This window comes from Rhea pennata, chromosome 26, assembly GCF_028389875.1.
Source record: "Rhea pennata isolate bPtePen1 chromosome 26, bPtePen1.pri, whole genome shotgun sequence".
Taxonomy (NCBI): Eukaryota; Metazoa; Chordata; class Aves; order Rheiformes; family Rheidae; genus Rhea; species Rhea pennata.
Genome location: NC_084688.1, coordinates 1,678,520 through 1,696,477, shown reverse-complemented (window position 1 = coordinate 1,696,477; position 17,958 = coordinate 1,678,520). Strand labels below are relative to the sequence as shown.

The following is a 17,958-nucleotide window of genomic DNA, read 5'->3' as shown; positions in this document are numbered from 1 at the left end:
GACTCCACGCCACTGATGACAACCCTCTGAGCTCTGCCTTTCAGCCAGGTCTCAATCCACCTCACTGTCCACTCATCTAACCCACACTTGCTGAGCTTGCCTAGCAAGATGTTATGGGAGACAGTGTCAAAAGCCTTGCTGAAGTCAAGGTACACAGTGTCCACTGCTCTCCCCTCATCTACCCAGCCAGTCATTCCATCAGAGAAGGCTATCAGATTGGTTAAGCAGGAGGTCCCCTTGGTGAATCCATGCTGGCTACTCCTGATCACCTTTTCCTCCATCTCTCTGGAGATGACATCCAGAATGAGCTGTTCCATCACCTTTCCAGGGATGGAGGTGAGGCTGACTGGCCTATAGTTACCTGGGTCCTCCTCCTTGACCTTTTGGAAGACTGAAGTGACACTGGCTTTCTTCCAGTCCTCAGGCTCCTCTCCAGTTCTCCAGGACCTTTCAAAGATGATGGAGAGTGGCCTGGCAACAACATCTGCCAGCTTCCTCAGTACCTGTGGGTGCATCCCATCTGGGCCCATGGATTTGTGGATGTCTAGCCTGCCCAGAAGGTCTCTAATCCTATCCTCCTCAACCAAAGGAAAGTCTTCCCTTCCCCAGACTTTCTCCCTCGTGTCCAGGCTCCGGGATTCATGAGGGCTGCAAAAAGACTGAAGCAAAGCAGGCATTCAGTAATTCTGCCTTCTCTGTATCCCTTGTCAGCAGGGCCCCCGCCCCATTCAGTAGCAGGTCCACATTTTCCCTAGTTCTCCTCTTGCTGCTGATGTATTTGAAGAAGCCCTTCCTGCTGTCCTTGACATCCCTTGCCAGATTCAATTCTAAATGGGCCTTAGCCTTCCTCGCTGCTTCTCTACATACTTCGACTGCATTCGTACAGTTCTCCCAAGTAGCCTGTCCCCTCTTCCACATTCTGTGTATTTTCTGTCTGAATTTGGCCAAGAGCTCCTTGCTCACCCATGCAGGTCTCCTGCCCCTTTTGCTGCATTTCTTACTCATAGGAATGCACCGCTCTTGAGCTTGGAGGAAGTGATGTTTGAATACTAGCCAGTTCTCCTGGGCCCCCCTTCTTTCTAGAGCCTTAACCCATGAGATTCCACCAATGGGGTCTCTGAAGAGCCCAAAGTCCACTCTCCCGAAGTCCAGGGTTGCAATCCTGCTTGTTGCCTTACTTCTTTCCTGCAGTTCCTGAACTCCACCGTCTCATGGTCACTGCAGCCAAGGCTACTCCCAACCTTCACATCTCTAACCAGTCCATCTCTATTGGTAAGGACAAGATCCAGCAGGACATCCTTCCTCGTAGGCTCCTCCACCATTTGCGACAAGAAGTTGTCATCAATGCATTGTAGGAGCCTCCTGGACTGTTTGTGCCTAGCTGTGTTGTCCCTCCAGCAGATGTCAGGGTGGTTGAAGTCCCCCATGAGAACCAAGGCCTGTGATCTTGAGGCTACTTCCAGCTGTCTATAGAAGGCCTCATCAACTTTCTCCTCCGGATCAGGTGGCCTGTACTAGACACCCACAACAGTGTCCCCCACGTTAGCCTGCCCTTTGAGCTTTAAAAAAAATAGTCTCTTTCCGAAAATCCAGAAGTGCTTTCTCACTCTTCGAATTCCCCTTTGCTGTAACACATCCATATCAATAGTTCTGGGCAAGTGCTAGGTGAAGACAATTGCCATCATCTGCAAAAAAACTGCAAACATAAACCAATCTGGGCTATTTGTTTGCTACTCCATCCTGATCCTCCCACAGGTTGCTAGTCTCTCCCAGCTACTGAATGCTGACCTCTTTTGCACAGCAAGCTCTGCATTGCATGGATGATTATTTGCATATACTAGGATCAAAAAGCAAACAGTATGGCATTAGCAAGGAGGACTTCAGAAGCCATACATTTTGAAGAAAGTTATTTCAATTGAAGATTGCTCTCAGCTGAATAGCACTGGAGTAAAAGAAACTGAACGAAATTGAAGATGCTATTACAGAGAACAGAGGAGACAGTACAATCAAAGAAAAGAAAAAGAGTCATTCTCAAATGTTTTTTTTTTTCCTATTCACTTTATTTCACAAGTCAGCTAGGAGTCATTTCCTGTATCAGACCTTCTCTCCCCAGTCTTTTTATTGTCGTTAAATGCTGCTAGTATTACACAGTTTCTTGCAGTTGCAGTGTAAGAACTTTGTTAGTTTTAATAATTCAAGCTACCACCTACAATTGCCTCTCACTGTTTACAGTCTAGCATCTCAGCTTAAATCACTGATGATCATGAAATTAAAAGACATCAAACTGATGACTGAGGTACAATCACACACAATTGCTCTATTCCGGCACTGGGAAAGACAAACTTCAAAACGTGCGTGTGTAAGGGCAGCATAGGGAGAGGGCAGAGTTGTATACCAACATCCAAAAAGTCTGATCCATTTGATCATAGCCAACAGGACCATCCTGTCAAGTGCTGAGCGTCTCGTTCCTGTTCACAAGAAGCAGGACAAAGTTTGCTCAGGCTTAACCAGAACAAGAGAATTCACATGGATTTTTTTTTTTTTTAATGGAACACTTTACAGAAACAGGCACAATCTTATTCTACATACTAGCCTATACTTACCCTTTGTTTTCATTAAGGACTTGCTTAGTCATACAGTTCTTCCATCTATGGGACAGGCAACCAGCAAATTAATTTAACATTTAAAAAACTGAAAAATAGTAATTGATTTGCTTTTTTTTTATGGTTTCATAAGTGAAACAATCCAAGCTCATGATCTACGAGCATACTAGCAAAGTCAGCTGCTGGCTGCAAGTAACAATAGACAACACACACACAGTCTCCACGCTCACAAACTCAAAGGCAGCTTACCGAAGCAGCAGCTCTTTTGGAAGTTTTTTGTTGATCACAGCTTCATCATTGTTTGAGAACATCTGTAAACAGAAACAATTTAAACCATTTAGCCTTATATATTCATTAGGAAAACCAAACTTAGTTTACTCTAGGGAAGAAACTGCTGGTTAGTAAGGCCATTTCAAGAGAGACATCTGGTCCAATAAAATCAAAAGATAAATTTTGTGCTTACATTTTTCAAACTCCTGCACTGGACCATAGGTGGATGGAATATAAACTGGGATGTTTATTTATCAAAGTAAACAGCAGTCAGCAGGTGTTTATGGGCTCGCAACAACTGTAGGAAGGTATCACCTGCTGCATTACTTCAGGCCTCGGTCTGTGTTGCGGTTCTGCAAAGGTGCATGACAGCACCAAAGCACAGGCATTTTTAAACGGGAAAGCATGACAATGCACCAACCAAGCATATGGCAAAAAGGGCCGGAGAGAAAGGCTACGACAAGAACGATCAAGCAACCCTAATGTCCAACAAACGGAGGACGCGGGCATTCCAGGACTGGTTTCTGTAACAGAAAAGGAAAGTAAAGAGTGCCGATAAACAGGAGCCTAACAAAAAAGGTACTACAGTGCCCACACCATTCTTCAAACAAATTGCTTGAGAACGGCTCTGAGGAGCTTTGAGGGAAAGGACAAGCACTGCTTTCAGAAACCATGAAGCATTGCTTAAAAGGGAGGTGTGATCTTTGGGGCTGCACCAGGAGGAGAGAGGATCCTGGAGCAGTTTTGCATAAAAAAGCTTAGAGGATATGACAATCATTATCATATTGACCAAAGAGTTTACAAATCTGCATTAACTTTTGAGGAATATCTACATATATTTAAAAGACTTAGTATTGTCTTGCCATGGTGAGAAAACAAAAAACCTCCACACACTTACGCCTGTGGGAGGAATGATTGGAGAAGAGCAATCTATCCGTGCACTAACCAACTGCCGAGTTGTGATACCTCTCTCCAGTTAGAAGCATACTTTTAACATTTCCAAATATGATATTGTGAATAAGTAGAAGGAGATTTAGTTTAATTTATAAAGTTTCTTCCTAACCTCTTGGAACAATCAGAAGTTGATCTTCCTGAGTTACACACCTGGTGAAAGCTACTAACTGAAATTGCAGTCTAAAAAGGTCGATTCCTATCGGTTGATTAAGTGGTCTGAACCAATTTAGTTGTACGTACACAAAGCAAAGAAAATCAGCATCAGCTAGGTCACTTAGGTGGCAGAGGATCAGATTAAGAGTTAAAAAAGGAAAGTAAGATCTTAGTGGCTTATGAAGATGTATGCTGGGCCTCATTCTGAGGGACGAGCGCCTCACCAGGCAACACACATTCCCCATCCGAACATCGATCCAGCCCCATCACATATCAGGGAAACTATCATAGCTTAACGTGAAAGACTACTGTGCTGCCTTAAGCATGCCTGCCTTTTAATGCGCTCCAACCAGCGATAACAAATCTACAATACAGTCATACATTGTAAGAGAACAGAGAATGCTAAAAACAATGTCTTTAGAGAGTATAAAATTTAAAAGCTGCATTAAAAAAAAAATCAACTTAAATCACAACTGGCTTCTTTACCTCAAGATACTGAAGCATGCTGTCAAAGCAGGACATGAGCTCTCAAGTCACTCTGCTGTTCTTTTCAAAAACGTCACACAAGTGCTGTTTCCCCTCCCCACACACATTTATCACTTTCCCCTAGATGATATCGCAAGTTAGCAAGTCCTAAACGGTCCACTAGACAGGCACTACTCAGCCCATTCTGCAGATAATTAAATGCAAGTTTTGCCATTTGCAAAGCTAGCACAGGCAGTTATATAAAGTCCATTCCCTCTGGGGCGAGGGCACAAAAACACTTCCTCAAGTCACAAACTGCATTCACGCTTGAGCTTGAATGCTCCCCGATGCCTTACAGAAGCCCAAGTTTGCCACCCCGGATCAGGGCAGACATGGCCTAGGCTGTAAAAGGAACAAATGCACTTGCAGTATTCTGGGACTGTCACCTGACCAGATGGCTTCCTTGATCATTTGGGAAATAAAGGACATTTTGGATAAAGTTGTAATTAAAGAAAAATACACAGGCAGAGGAATTATTCATGGGAAAATGGGAACACAAATTTCTTCTCCCAATTAACAGAACAGTAAACATGCTATCTACCCATTCTTTTCCATTATCATCCAGACAGCTTTGCATCTGAACCAACATCCTCCAACACCTTCACTTAAAGGGAGGAGAGAAATTAAAGAAGCAAGTCACATACTAATAGCATCTCTCTGAAAAGGAACTAGACTGGAAGAGAGCAGGCAAGGTACACAAAGTAGTAAAATACAGGTTCTAGAGAAGGCTGCCTGGCTGCTTCTGATTCCTCTGTATTAGTCAGACTTTTTCCAAACTGAAGTTTTACTGGGAAAATCCAAGCAATAGACCCGATCTGCTGTTACCTGAAATTCTACATGAAGGACACTTAGAAACAACTAGGAGCAAAATGCAGATAACTTCTTGACTTCAAGTTTTCCCCATGGTCCACCCATTACATTGCTCAGTAGACAAGCTTATCTTGCTTTCAGTGCAAACCAAAGCCTTGTTTTCTATAGAAACTACCCTTTGACTAGTACTACACTAACAGAAGGTTTGTTTTCTTTATCTTCTTAAAGTCCTTGGACTTAAATGCAACAGGGTAGAGGCAGGACATGCCCAGTGAAAGAACCTCAGCTCTGGAATTCACCCTTAACCGAGGAGTGCCAGGATACATCACCAGACCTAAATATTTTCACAAGATTTCCTCCAAAATTTGGTGCTCAGATGATAGATGCTGGGCAAAAAACAGGCTGGAATTAGGAGATATTTGAAACTCAGTTTGGGAGCAGTGCGATACGTGACAAGTAGAAAAACCCAAATACAAAGTTGTTAGAGCAAGGAATCCTTGCCTATTCTCCCCAGCTGAAATTCAAAGGAGGAAATACCCAGCAACAACACATGCAACAGAGCAAATCTGGAACTCATAGACTTTCTTTCCTAGTGTTAAGTCACAGCAACACACAATGATTTAAATATACCAATAAGTTGGAGGCTTTTTGGCAAGTCCATACAGGAACAAATCTAATTAAAAAAAAAAAAAAAAAAAAAAAAAGTAAAGGCTATTCTAGACTTCTAGTCACAGAATCACAGAATGGTTGAGGTTGGAAGGGATCCCATGAAATCATCTAGTCCAACTCCTCTGCTCAAGTTGGGTCACCTAGAGCATACTGACCAGGATCATGTCCAGACAGCTTTTGAGTATCTCCAAGGATGGAGACTCCACAACCCCTCTAGGCAGCCTGCTCCAGAGCTCTGTTACTTTCAGAGCAAAGTTCTTTCTCAAGTTCAGACAGAACTTCCTGTGTTTCAGTTTGTGCCCACTGCCTCCTGTCCTGTCCTTGGGCACTACTGAAAAGAGTCTGGCCCCATCTTCTTGACATCTTCCCTTCAGATACTTATACATACTGATAAGATCCACCCCCCCTCAGTCTTCTCTTCTCCAGGCTGAAGAATCCCAGCTCTCTCAGCCTTTCACCATATGAGAGATGTTCCAATCCCTTAATCATCTTAGTTCTTATAGCCCAAAAGAAAAAAAAAAAAAGAACCCACACATTGTTTTCACATTGAAGTCACTTAGTAAAACATGTATTGTTTATTTAATAACTCTTTCCTTGGCTTTCAGAATACTAAATTTTGCAAACTAGCTCGATACAGCTGCTCTGAGAGACCAAAAACAGTTTGCAAGTGTCCTGTGCAGCACTAATATTAACATATTTATCTACTGCTAATCACCACTAACAGTTTAGAAGATACAGTTGCTATTCAGGCGTTGGATGCATCGGCCATTCGTTACAGGGCACAGTAATCTGAACTGGGTCATGTTTTATGACATCAACCCAGGATGCAGATGGCAGCACTTGCAGCTGAGCATGCAATGGATCACGACTGGATCACAGCGTATAATTATGAGTGTCCCTCCACAAGGAACACCTACATATGTACAGTACTTGTCATACATGCAAAGAGGGACGTGAACAACAGCTGATGCAAGCTAAGTGAAGCAACTCTCAATAAACATGCATTATTTGAGTTAAAACAAAGTAGAATGTCATGTCACTATTGCAGCCACTCATTTAAAGCCCTCTGAGTTAGCCTTGTGCTGTCATGGACCAACCAGGCTTCAAAAGCCACACAAGTGTGGAGACTTGTCTCAGTTCTTTCCTTCAGGTTTGTATGTTGTCTGGTACCAGGCTGTTTTGCCCAGCCCTGACAGGTTCAATATTTGGCGTGTGCTGGACAGATTCATGCAATGACTGTGCAACTTCCCTCACTGGATGACACAAGTGTATGTCACACTGGCCAGTGTTAATACCAGAAGGTGGTACAGCCAGCACCTACAGCTCCCCTCGGTAAAGCCACACATAGCCTACTGAGCATTTTGTCGTATCTTAAAATGAAGTTTCCATCCGAAAAAGATGCTGTTTTAACATGGAGGTGTTGATATCACTTTGATTTACTTACTCCACAGTAGCAAGTAAAAGTTTCTTTACCGAGTGTTTACTCGTTGGTTTTCGCAGAATTTAAATCTTTTCTTACAGAACAGTTACCTTCTAGGTACACCAAATTCCACACACAGTCTCCAAATACACACTGGCACAAAACTGTCTTTCCAAGCTTATGGATAGTCTGAGCAAAGCAATAGAAGCTCCTGAGTACCCCAGCTCTGAACAGACTCTTGGTTATAGAGCTCCTCCATGGTTTGAGGTGGCAGAGGGAGGGGGCAATTCTTTCCTGTAAATGTCACATCTGGTAATGGTTTTAGTTTTATTGTTGAACAAGGGTTGGAGGGGTATTCCTACGAGAAACAAAAGAGTTTTGTTTTTCACTTTTCTGTGTTTGTGAAAAATAGAGTTGGGAAGTTTCTTAATGAGTTATTTCAAAATTTACAGTTTATTGGAAATAACTAGAAACATTAACATACAGAATACAAATGACACACTTAATTATACATTAAATATTCAAAACAGTTCTCTTCTAGCAGTTCTGAAGTTATTAGCTGCATTTAAGTGAACAATAGTTTACTAGTCTGGCATACCAAAAAGACTTTCCACTAGAACAACAGCACAGACTTCTTTTTTCTCCAAGTGCAGTTTAGATACAAAGACACATCAGAATGCCTTGTCTATATGACAGAAGATACTGAACAACAACATTATTCCTCATATTCCCCCTCCTACACGCACAGTTTTGTCCTCTAGAAGAGGAGGAACAGAAAAAAGACAGAGCTGGTCTTCAATGTAACACAGGCAGTCTACAACTGATATATATCCATATCTCCATAGGATATGGAGATTCACATACCCAGAGCAGCTCAGAGGCTGGAACTTAGGAACCTGAATTAACAAATATAAGGCGTTATCTCACAGCACAACTAAAATTCTACTTTGTCAACACAAACAAGAGAATTTACTGGCATAACCTTTCAAGGTTAACCACAAAAAGGATTCATTCATTTTCAATCTGACTGAAGAGACTTCCCAGAAAGATCCATGTCCACATACCAATCATTTCACTCCCTTTCTGCAGAACTACTTTTTACATAAAAAAGTATATTCTTATAGACACCAACGAGTTAAGGAACAGCATCCTTGGTGCGCTCTTTAAGCAGACAAACGCACTGCCATGCACAGAGGGAAGGCGGCAGTGGTTTTCAAAGCCTGTATCATCCAGGAGTGCTGCAGAACCTAAAGTGTTAAATTAATAGCAGTATATTTAGTTGGATAAGCAGCGTGTTACCATTAACACTAAATGGACATCAAGTAATTGTCCATGTTTATACTTGATGCAAGTTAAACACTGGGTAGCTGACAGTGCAATACAGCTGTTGCATATAGTAACTTGAAGTATTTACTGCACTACTAACAAATACAACAGGTTTTCAACTGTGACTGCATCCACTTTTAGCATAGGGGGTATAACTGGTCTTTAAAAAATAATAATAATTAAAAAAAAAAAACACACAAGCCTTAAGATTAAAAGAATCAGTGTCAAACCCCCAGAATGAACGTGAAGTGTTAGCCTTGATGTGGACTTTAAACCCAAACATTTTTCTTCTAACGCAGAAAATTCAAAGCTCAAAGGAGAAAGAGGACAAAGTTTATCTGGAGCTTTACAGAGTTAACAGCTAAAAGGCCAGCAAAAGAACTTGTGTCAGTTGTCACACTGAGACCCATGGTTATTCATCTTAATGTTCATCCAAGTGAGAAATAGCATTGCACACTGTATGCCTGCAAAATCCCAACCACCTAACAGCCTCTCCAGCATGACACAAAAATCTCAAAACAACCAAAAAAGCATTGACAAAACTGCATACTGCAATGGTCAAGTGTAAGACCATGTCAACATAGACAGAGTGAGAAAAGACAAACGTAAATTTTCAATTAAAAAAACAAAACAATAATCACCATCATCATGACTGCAGGAAACTAGAGGCATGCATACTGGTGGCCAACAGGAAGTGTGGAATAACTATAAATTTCTGTAAGTATATACACCATCTACATTTCTCAGTACTGTCTTAATATAAAGCAAACCTAATGCAAAATAGCCAATGCAAATCTAAAAAGTATTCTCTTAAGTATATACTTAATATTTTAATTGATTAATAGTTTTAAAATACTTTGTTTACTTGCATAACAGAAACTGAGTAAAATAAACTCAAACACGAAATAAAACATGAAATAAAAGATGTCATGAGACATCTTTGTCAGAGACAAAGCCACATCATTAGCTAAGGATAAAATTTTGGCTGTTGTTTAGACCAGGTGCCCACTATTCTTGGTCCACAAGCAAATGCTGGCCAGATTCTTCACAACTGTTTATAATCACAGGAAATTAAGAAATTAAAATCCACACAGAAAACAGACTGCAATATTACACAGTAAGTAATGCATGTGGAAATTGTTGCTTTTAAGCTAGGAAAGATGGGGAAATCAATAGTTGCCATCATAAGTTGAGGCTCCTATATGTAACCAGCATATTTTGTCAGTTTACATCCCCACCCAGTCTGTATCACAGAGACACTTTACAAATTAACTTTCAGACCTATTAATAAAACTTTGTGCTATTCTGAAAGGAAAAAAATGAAACATATCCATGCAGAAATGAAACATATCTCTGCAAATTCATTCAAGGCACAGAATTTAAATCCTGATGAGACGGAGATGCCCGGTGAGGAGGTGTTCAGCTTTTCAGCAGCTGGCTTACATCCAAAACTCTAGTATTACTAGCAGTATTCATACCACCTTTATCTGTTATGGTCCACACGGAATTAATGAACAAGCCCAGCACAGAGTCACTGAAACAAGACAAGTCATACACCAAGTTTAGCTCTAGGCATGCAACTCTAGTCAATTAAAAAAAAAAAAAAAAAAAAAACACAGTAAATACCAAATGAAGAATGCATTTCCTTTGCAGTAAAAGCTCAGTGAAACTTTGATGTGACTTCTTACAAACACTCAACATATACTAACACCTTGCCTCTAGTTCTGTTCATTTTGGAATAGGCTTCTGCATTTCTTAAGTGCAGTACAGGGATAAAGTAACTCAAATGTAAATGATGCACTTGGAGTATCTGTTCTGAGGTTCTCCCTTCCCAATACACGATTTAAGCAAAGCAGAAGTTTAAACAGGCTGCACTACTGCCTTTTAGGAGGTGATGAAAATAATTATACTGCAAAGAGAAGACACATAAAAGCAACAGCTAAATACAAAGCTCTTAGGAGCATGTGATATATACCATAAAGTTGTTAACACATATGAGCAGTTCAGATTGGGTGAATTTTCCTTTTAGCCTTCAGTTATACAGGGACTTTTTTTTTTTTTTTTTAATCCCTTCAGTTTAATCTGCATTAAGTCTCCTAGGAAAATGGCTGTCTATTGAATAAAGCCGCTGCTGTGATGAGCTCTATCATTAGCAGTCTCAGTGCTCTTGTATCCTCTCTAAGCATTTGTGTCAGTAGAACCAGGGAATGAGAATCAACCAACTGCCAGTTACACAGACAACCGCCCTCATTCCACATACTATATTCACAGACTCCTTCACCCAGAGTGCAGCCTGGCTCAGAACCAGAGCCAGACTGAAATGCCAAACAAAACCATGACTAAGCAGTACAAAAACGATACAAAATAGATCCTGGCCAGCAAGGCTTATTATAGGCTTAATATTCCTAAAAATAGCTCAATATGCAAGTTAGTCAACATATACTGTCATCACTCCTTCTTCATCTGCTTGTCATTGCTTTAGAAAAGCTTGAATTTCTGCTGGTGATAAAGAATACCTGGGGATGGATAAGCCGTCTTTCTGTGCTGCCTGACTGTGCTCTGCAGTCAGCAGTGAAGTTAAAAAAACAACTTCTTTGCCAATGTTTTTTTTTGAACCAGTAATGCTAAAAGCATGAAAGTGATCAAGAAATTGGCAAAGCCCTGCAGAAATCCACCCCATGGTAGAGTTCTTCCTGCTGCATGCACCTCTTACATACCAGCGTAAGGCAGAAAATACCACAGAGGAAGAAATTCATCAAGTGTTTAATAAGTAAATTTACAAGATCACATCATCGCATTCAGAAAGCTAAAATTCCGAAGGCAGATATACAGTGGAGGTGAAATACTAGAAGACTGCTTCTGACTTAAGAAATAAAATTTCATCTGAAAGCACATGGGTGCTTTAACTAGATCCTGTTTTTTAAAAAACTAGAAACTGCTGTGAGATACCAAAAGGGTGCTTCGTATGTTTTTCTGCTCATCTGTTTTGCTCTTCCTATCCCAGTTTTGGCTTTGAGACAATTTTCCAGAAAGCATCTCACAACTGTACTGAAAAACCTCAGTGGGTTCATTTTTAAATTCCACGTTAAAAGACAACACCAACACTAGCCATTCTCAGCATTTTTAGTTACCCGACCTTTCCCAGCTGACACAGGCTGCAGAGACGCACATTTGAATAGTTTCCACTGGACAGTCCTGGCAGAGATGCAGGCTGGAATCTGAAGCAGCTTGGTGACAGATTGGGGAGGCAGAAGCTCACAGTTAATCGGCTTTGTCTTTACCAGAAGTTGTATCTGATGCTGAATGAAAAACACTCCTTGAAAACGTCAAAGATAGCTAACACATCCGAGAATTGTAGAGGTCAAAGTTAGCTGCCGTCGTATTTTAAATACAATGGAGAAAGTAACCACATATGACATCATCAAAGCTGTTTTTGGGAGACTACTTTTTTTAAGCTCCATTAAAAACCTCAACATCCTATGAGTGGTCATCTGGGTATTTTATGACCTCTTACATATATTTGATTTAAAATGATACTGCTTTCTCACACACACACCCTTCAAAGTTTTAAAAATAGACCACTGCTCAAAAGACAATATCCAAGATCAACATATAGGAAGAGTATAAATAAGACAAAGACTTCTTGACTTCGCAGGGATACAGCTATGACCACAAACCATGCCCCAAGACATCTACTTTCATCATGTTCATTTTTTTTCCTTCAGTCTTTTTAAAAGTTTACTTCAGCAGGGTAATTGTTCACTACAAACATTCTTTGAACAGACTATTCTCTTTAAAATAGAGACATGCTTCAGTACTTTCAGGCCAAAAGTGAAACTCCTGTTATTCAAGTACATACAGCAGTTTATCACCACTCGCATAAGCCTATTTGATAAACAAATTACTTCTAGTTCTGCCCCATCTCCAAAGCCTGTAACTCTATGTTAGTGATGAAGTTTTTCACTACCAAGTTTGTATTCTGCTGTTACTCAGGATCTGATGGTATTATTCACACATATACTTGGAAAGAAAGTCAAGTGATTGTGTGTCTAAATAATCTTATTTGCAATGGAACTTGAGAAAAGAGCACCAAGGAATTTTGCCATAAATAATAGATTTATCTACCTGAAAGCATAACTTGCAGATCAGCAAGGTAGACATATACCGCTACCAGCCACACAGAAAACTTAGGCCCCTGCAAATAGTTGCATAGTTAAGTATTTCACACTATATCAATATGGCTAAAACATTCATCAAGTTGACTTTCATAATGGCATGAGTCAAATGAAATAAAGAGCAAGGTAACCCAGTAGTAAAAACAATAATTATGTAATCTATCCTGGGTCTCCAATTAATAATGGTATCTAAAATAAAATGAGACATGTCCTTGCATAAGGGCTCTCTAGCTCTCTCCCTGTTATGCAAGCTTCTATACAAGAGACGAACACTGCCCAGTCAAATGCCTCTTCTTGAGGGTGCGTATGTCCATGAGCTATCATTTGCTGTGGCTGCTACAACTAGCAGTACCAAGTAAAACCACTTTGGGGAACCCCTGTTTCAGCACAGAAGGAGCATTGATTTCAGCAGCATGCAAGAAAAGCCCTCACAACCCGAACACAAGAAAACACACTGCGACTAACATGACCGCCTTTAACACACCTCAAGCCAAATTAAGGACAAGAATTATAATCCCATGCTAACCCCAAATGCCTCCACTGAACATGTGTCAAAGAGCAGGTGTGGCAAATATCCCCTTTATGGCATTTCTGCTTGTATTTCATGCTGATAGGGCCAGGATTTACACTGTTGCCCAGCTTGCAAGTACACTTCCTTGCAGAGGAAGGAGCAAGAATAGAATCCTGTTTGGGCAGAAAAAACAAAAGAATTTGCAGCATCCAAGTTTAGCCTCTCAGGTGACATGAGTTAAGTTCAAAGCACACATTTGTTTAAATCCACCACCTGCAAAGCTGTTGTTCTGCCTCTCCAGCTATGGTAGGGATGAGCTGGCAGCCATCCAGTACAAAGGCCACAGGGTGACAGAGCTGGGAGACTGAATTCACTTCCCCCCCCCCCCCTCCAGTTTAGAGGAGAGATTCAAATAAAAAGTCCCTATAAGTGGTTTTGGAAATAGCCTTTGTTTACCAATGAATTTTATGAGCTTGTTCCTCCATATTACGCCTTCTTCAGCTTTTGGCAACTTGCCTATAGGGCACCCACTATTGCAAAACACAGCACACAGTGCAAAGGAGACAAATTAGGAACAATTTACACCTCTCCTCCGTTTTGCCCCCTCCTCTAACAAAAAGTTGTCTTCCCATTTAATCCCTCCTAGTCTTCCTACAGCTTGGCTCAGGTATTTTTAGCTCAACTAAACTGACTTTTCCTTCCAAATCTAGCTAATTTTTTCTTTCCATTACTAGGGTACGGAGCACAGGACCTTCACAGTGGCTGCATGAAACAGGTTACAGTTTACCTCTCCTATTACATTAAAGTTTAAACAATCAATTGATACACAATAAAGTAAGATTATATTATGCATCTGTCAACAAAATGTCACTGTTCACAGAAGTGTGGCATGAAATGAAACCAAAATAAAATAGCAAGTAAGGAGAGAAAACAACTGTATGGTAAAGAAATGCGTTTCAGGAAAAAAAGACGACTTTGGCATTGTTTCTTATTACTTATGAGCCATGTTGTTATATACCTGCCAAAAGAAGATTGTTTTGATTCAACTGTACCATGTAGTGTCTTCACTCTGTTGCATCAGTGCTCCTTTCTGGTGCAACGGAGCAGTTTCTTTTCTTCTACTGCTATAAAATGAAATGTCATGGTAAGTATAGCATCAGGCAAGTTTCTGACAGAGCAGCAGCTGGGATGCAAAGAGTTATCAATACTCCCTGTCCACTTTGTGTCCGTCTGTTTACACAACCTCCATTACTTGAAATAACAAAGACCTAATGATAGAAAGGAGCACAAGAGCAGCCATGCAAAATGAACAAAGACAAACCCAAAAGAATCAACTCTGTATCACAAAGCCAAGCAATCTTGAAATATGGAAACAATATTTGAGAGAGGAACCAAGCAGATTAAAAAAAATGGGACTAGAGTAATTGAGATTATTCAATTCAGTTTCCTGAACACAGGATTAATTACTAGAAGGCAACTAGATTTTGACACATTTTAAGTATACCATTTTGCTTTCCGCTTACCTCATTTCATGGTAGATCTAAATTCAAGCAAGATTTAAGAACTATGCAGGTTATCAGCATACTTTAGAGGAGTCAGAATTCCCTCCTATTCAGGATACTAAATACCGAGATACCAAATGTTGTGAAATGCACTGAGTTGATACATTAGTCCTGCTGCAGGATGAAGGGTTTTGCATGCCTAGCACACACACACACTCCTCAAATACATCTCCAGTGTTCAGATTTTTTTTTTCTTTGACAGGACAAACTGTCCCATAAAGGAAAGCTTTACAGCCAAAACCAACGCCTCCTAATTGGAGGTTTTGGAGACTCCCTGAGGAAGCTGGAAAGGCTGTTTCTTTTTTTAAGGATACAGTGGAGACTACATGTATTGCTCATAGCCTGGAAAAAAAGACAACTATAATTATTTAAGTCTGACAACGTGGCTCAGTGAAATACAAAACTTAGAGCAAAAGATCCCTGCACAGAGAAAGCTTAAAACCCAAGAATTTGTTTGTGCTGAAGATACTCAAAACTTGCTCCACAACTGGTCTCATAATCGACAGGTCACAATTTCTACAAAATGCTGTTGCTGATCATACAGGTAATTCTGTGCTAGATCATGTCAACGAGCTCTGTGCTTGCACCTGTGTAAGTGCTAACAATCCCAGAGCGATGCTGCCTAACCACATCCATCCCGCTCTGAAAACCAGAAAGCTCAGAGGAGCACTCTCCCTAGAAGACCTTCTTATATGATGTTTTGTTGATGAGTTAGTAAGTATTTTGCTGATGTGGGTTTCACAATAAGTCAAAAGAGAAACTGAAGCAATGGAAGAGCCTAAGACTTTGCCTCCAGATGAGGGCCTGGGCCAGACATTAAAGAAATGATGAGAAACTGGAGCTCTAGAAGGTACACAAACTCTTAAAGCATACAGTACAAGTCAATCAAAAGCATCAAGAAATGGCACCTCCTCCTCTTTTTTATTTAGTTGTAGTTCATCACGTATCACGTATTACAGGAAGCAAAGAAACCCCAAATACAACTCAGGATTGCGATCTGTCAGGGCATGTTTCATACTAACCCAGTACTGCAGAAAATTAGGAGGTAGTCTGGGTAGTGTTTCCCTATTTTGTTTGCTTTGCTATGGTAAGAGGTTATTTTCTCTGTGGTGGCCACACTTCCTACAAAGGGACCTATTTAGAATATGTTCTTGTTTGGCTGGGCATGCCAGAGCGTTCATTCTTTTATTTTAAATGAAGAGTTCCATTCTTTCTGGAATGAATGGCTAGCTATACATACATACTGAAAATCCATAGGAAAGTCAAATATAAGAAGCATAACCCATATTCTATTTCCATATTTTATTACAAAAGAAGTGATTATTAAACACAACCTCAATTGGACTTAAAAATAAAAAATTCACCCAGTAATAGATCAGAAATCTGTTTACGTAGCTTAATGAAAGACAATAAACTAAGCCTGAATAACTGAACCAAACCTCCCCTCAATAATTCACTTGTTATTTAAAACCTGCAAGAGACATAATATATATTAGTCATAATTCTGCATCACATTTTTTTTTTTTTTTTTTTGCTCAAGATAAGACTAGACATTTAAAAGCCCTACTTACCACTCGTTAGTCAGGCAAACTACCACAGCAGTCAATTCTGCATCTGATCTGAAGGTAACGTACAGGGCTATGTGGGAAGAGGACTAATCACCAAGCATTCAATCTAGTGCTGTCTTCGTTGATCTTAGATATTCAACAACTTTGAATAGCAGCTTCCAGTCTCAACATATTTTTGCATAATTGTCCTTATGTCACATTAGATATGAACCATTACACTACAAAGTATGTTCTTGTCAATGAATAGAAATTTTACTTTTAAGGCACCACGTTACAAATGATTTTCTAAAAAGCATCACTAAACTTTTACCCTTATTTCCCCTTCCCAAAAGGGTTCTGTTTATAATGCGAATATACTAACACTTTTCAGACCAAAAGATTTTCACTAGAAAATAGGATATTAAAAGCAAAAACAGACAGTGTATTGAAACAAAACTTGTCTCTTCGAAGATATACAGGTGAGTGAGTCAGAGCTACTCAGCATTAGGGCTAACAAAACTATGCCAGTATATCCATGTCCTCAACTTACTAACAAAAATATATCCACACAGACTAATGTTTAAAGGTACTTTTTGTAGTTCAAAGCAAGCCTTTCTATAACACTGACTTCCTATACAAATATATATATATATATAGGAAAAAAAATCACAACAGAAGAGAGCTTTTTTCGATGATAAGTGTTAATTTAGATCTCAAATACTCTTTGAGTTTATTTTCAACTCATCCATTTTTAGCCATAGGAAAAAAGTAACACACAATTCTAGGAAAAAAAGAACAAAACAAAAACACAAAACTTCCCCACAGCGCTTTTCAATGAATTGGGTTAATCTTGTTCCGGTATAACCCTGATCAACAGTTCACCAACACTGGAAAGAATTCTCATATTCCAAAACAAAGCGTAAGCAAGCAAAAAAGGTCACCGCAGGATCAGAAGAAATTTCCCTACAGAAGACTGCTACCAATGTGTTTTTATTCTCCACTCTCCTCAATAACAAGCCACTCTGCAGTAATAAAAAAGGCAAAACAAAACACCACCATGCTCCAAAAAAACCTGTGCATCCAAGAATGGACTAGAATATTAAAAACAGCAACCACAGATAAAACACCTTCTGTATGGAGCCTTCTATTTCTGAGTTCCTAGCTTTAATTCAAAATTGTAATCATTTAGATACTGCAGAAACATGAATTTTATAGTATTGTTAAAAGCTGAAACCACAAGCAGACACTCTGCTGCTCATTTATAATGGCTGACAATGGATTTGATACAGAGATGAAATAATTTCATGTGCAATATTGGAAAATCATTACTTCCTGCAGTTTTCTCAGCTCCACAGTCAATTTCTTGGCGAATTCAATGCTGTTCCCCTCTGTGCACTAGGGAATCAGGCAGTCTTTAGCTTACCATTAGCCAG

The 17,958-nt window shown here is 40.0% G+C and overlaps 1 protein-coding gene across 3 annotated transcripts in view; it reads right to left on the bottom strand.

Moving 5' to 3' along the window:
- The window catches only part of FBXL20 (F-box and leucine rich repeat protein 20), a 46,074-nt gene that overhangs the window by 26,598 nt on the left and 1,518 nt on the right, over window positions 1-17,958 (bottom strand). For all 3 annotated transcript variants that reach the window (XM_062595841.1, XM_062595840.1, XM_062595842.1), the window contains exon 2: window positions 2,853-2,914. In XM_062595841.1, the coding sequence (XP_062451825.1) occupies window positions 2,853-2,914 (62 nt within the window). The remainder of the gene's footprint in view (window positions 1-2,852; window positions 2,915-17,958) is intronic.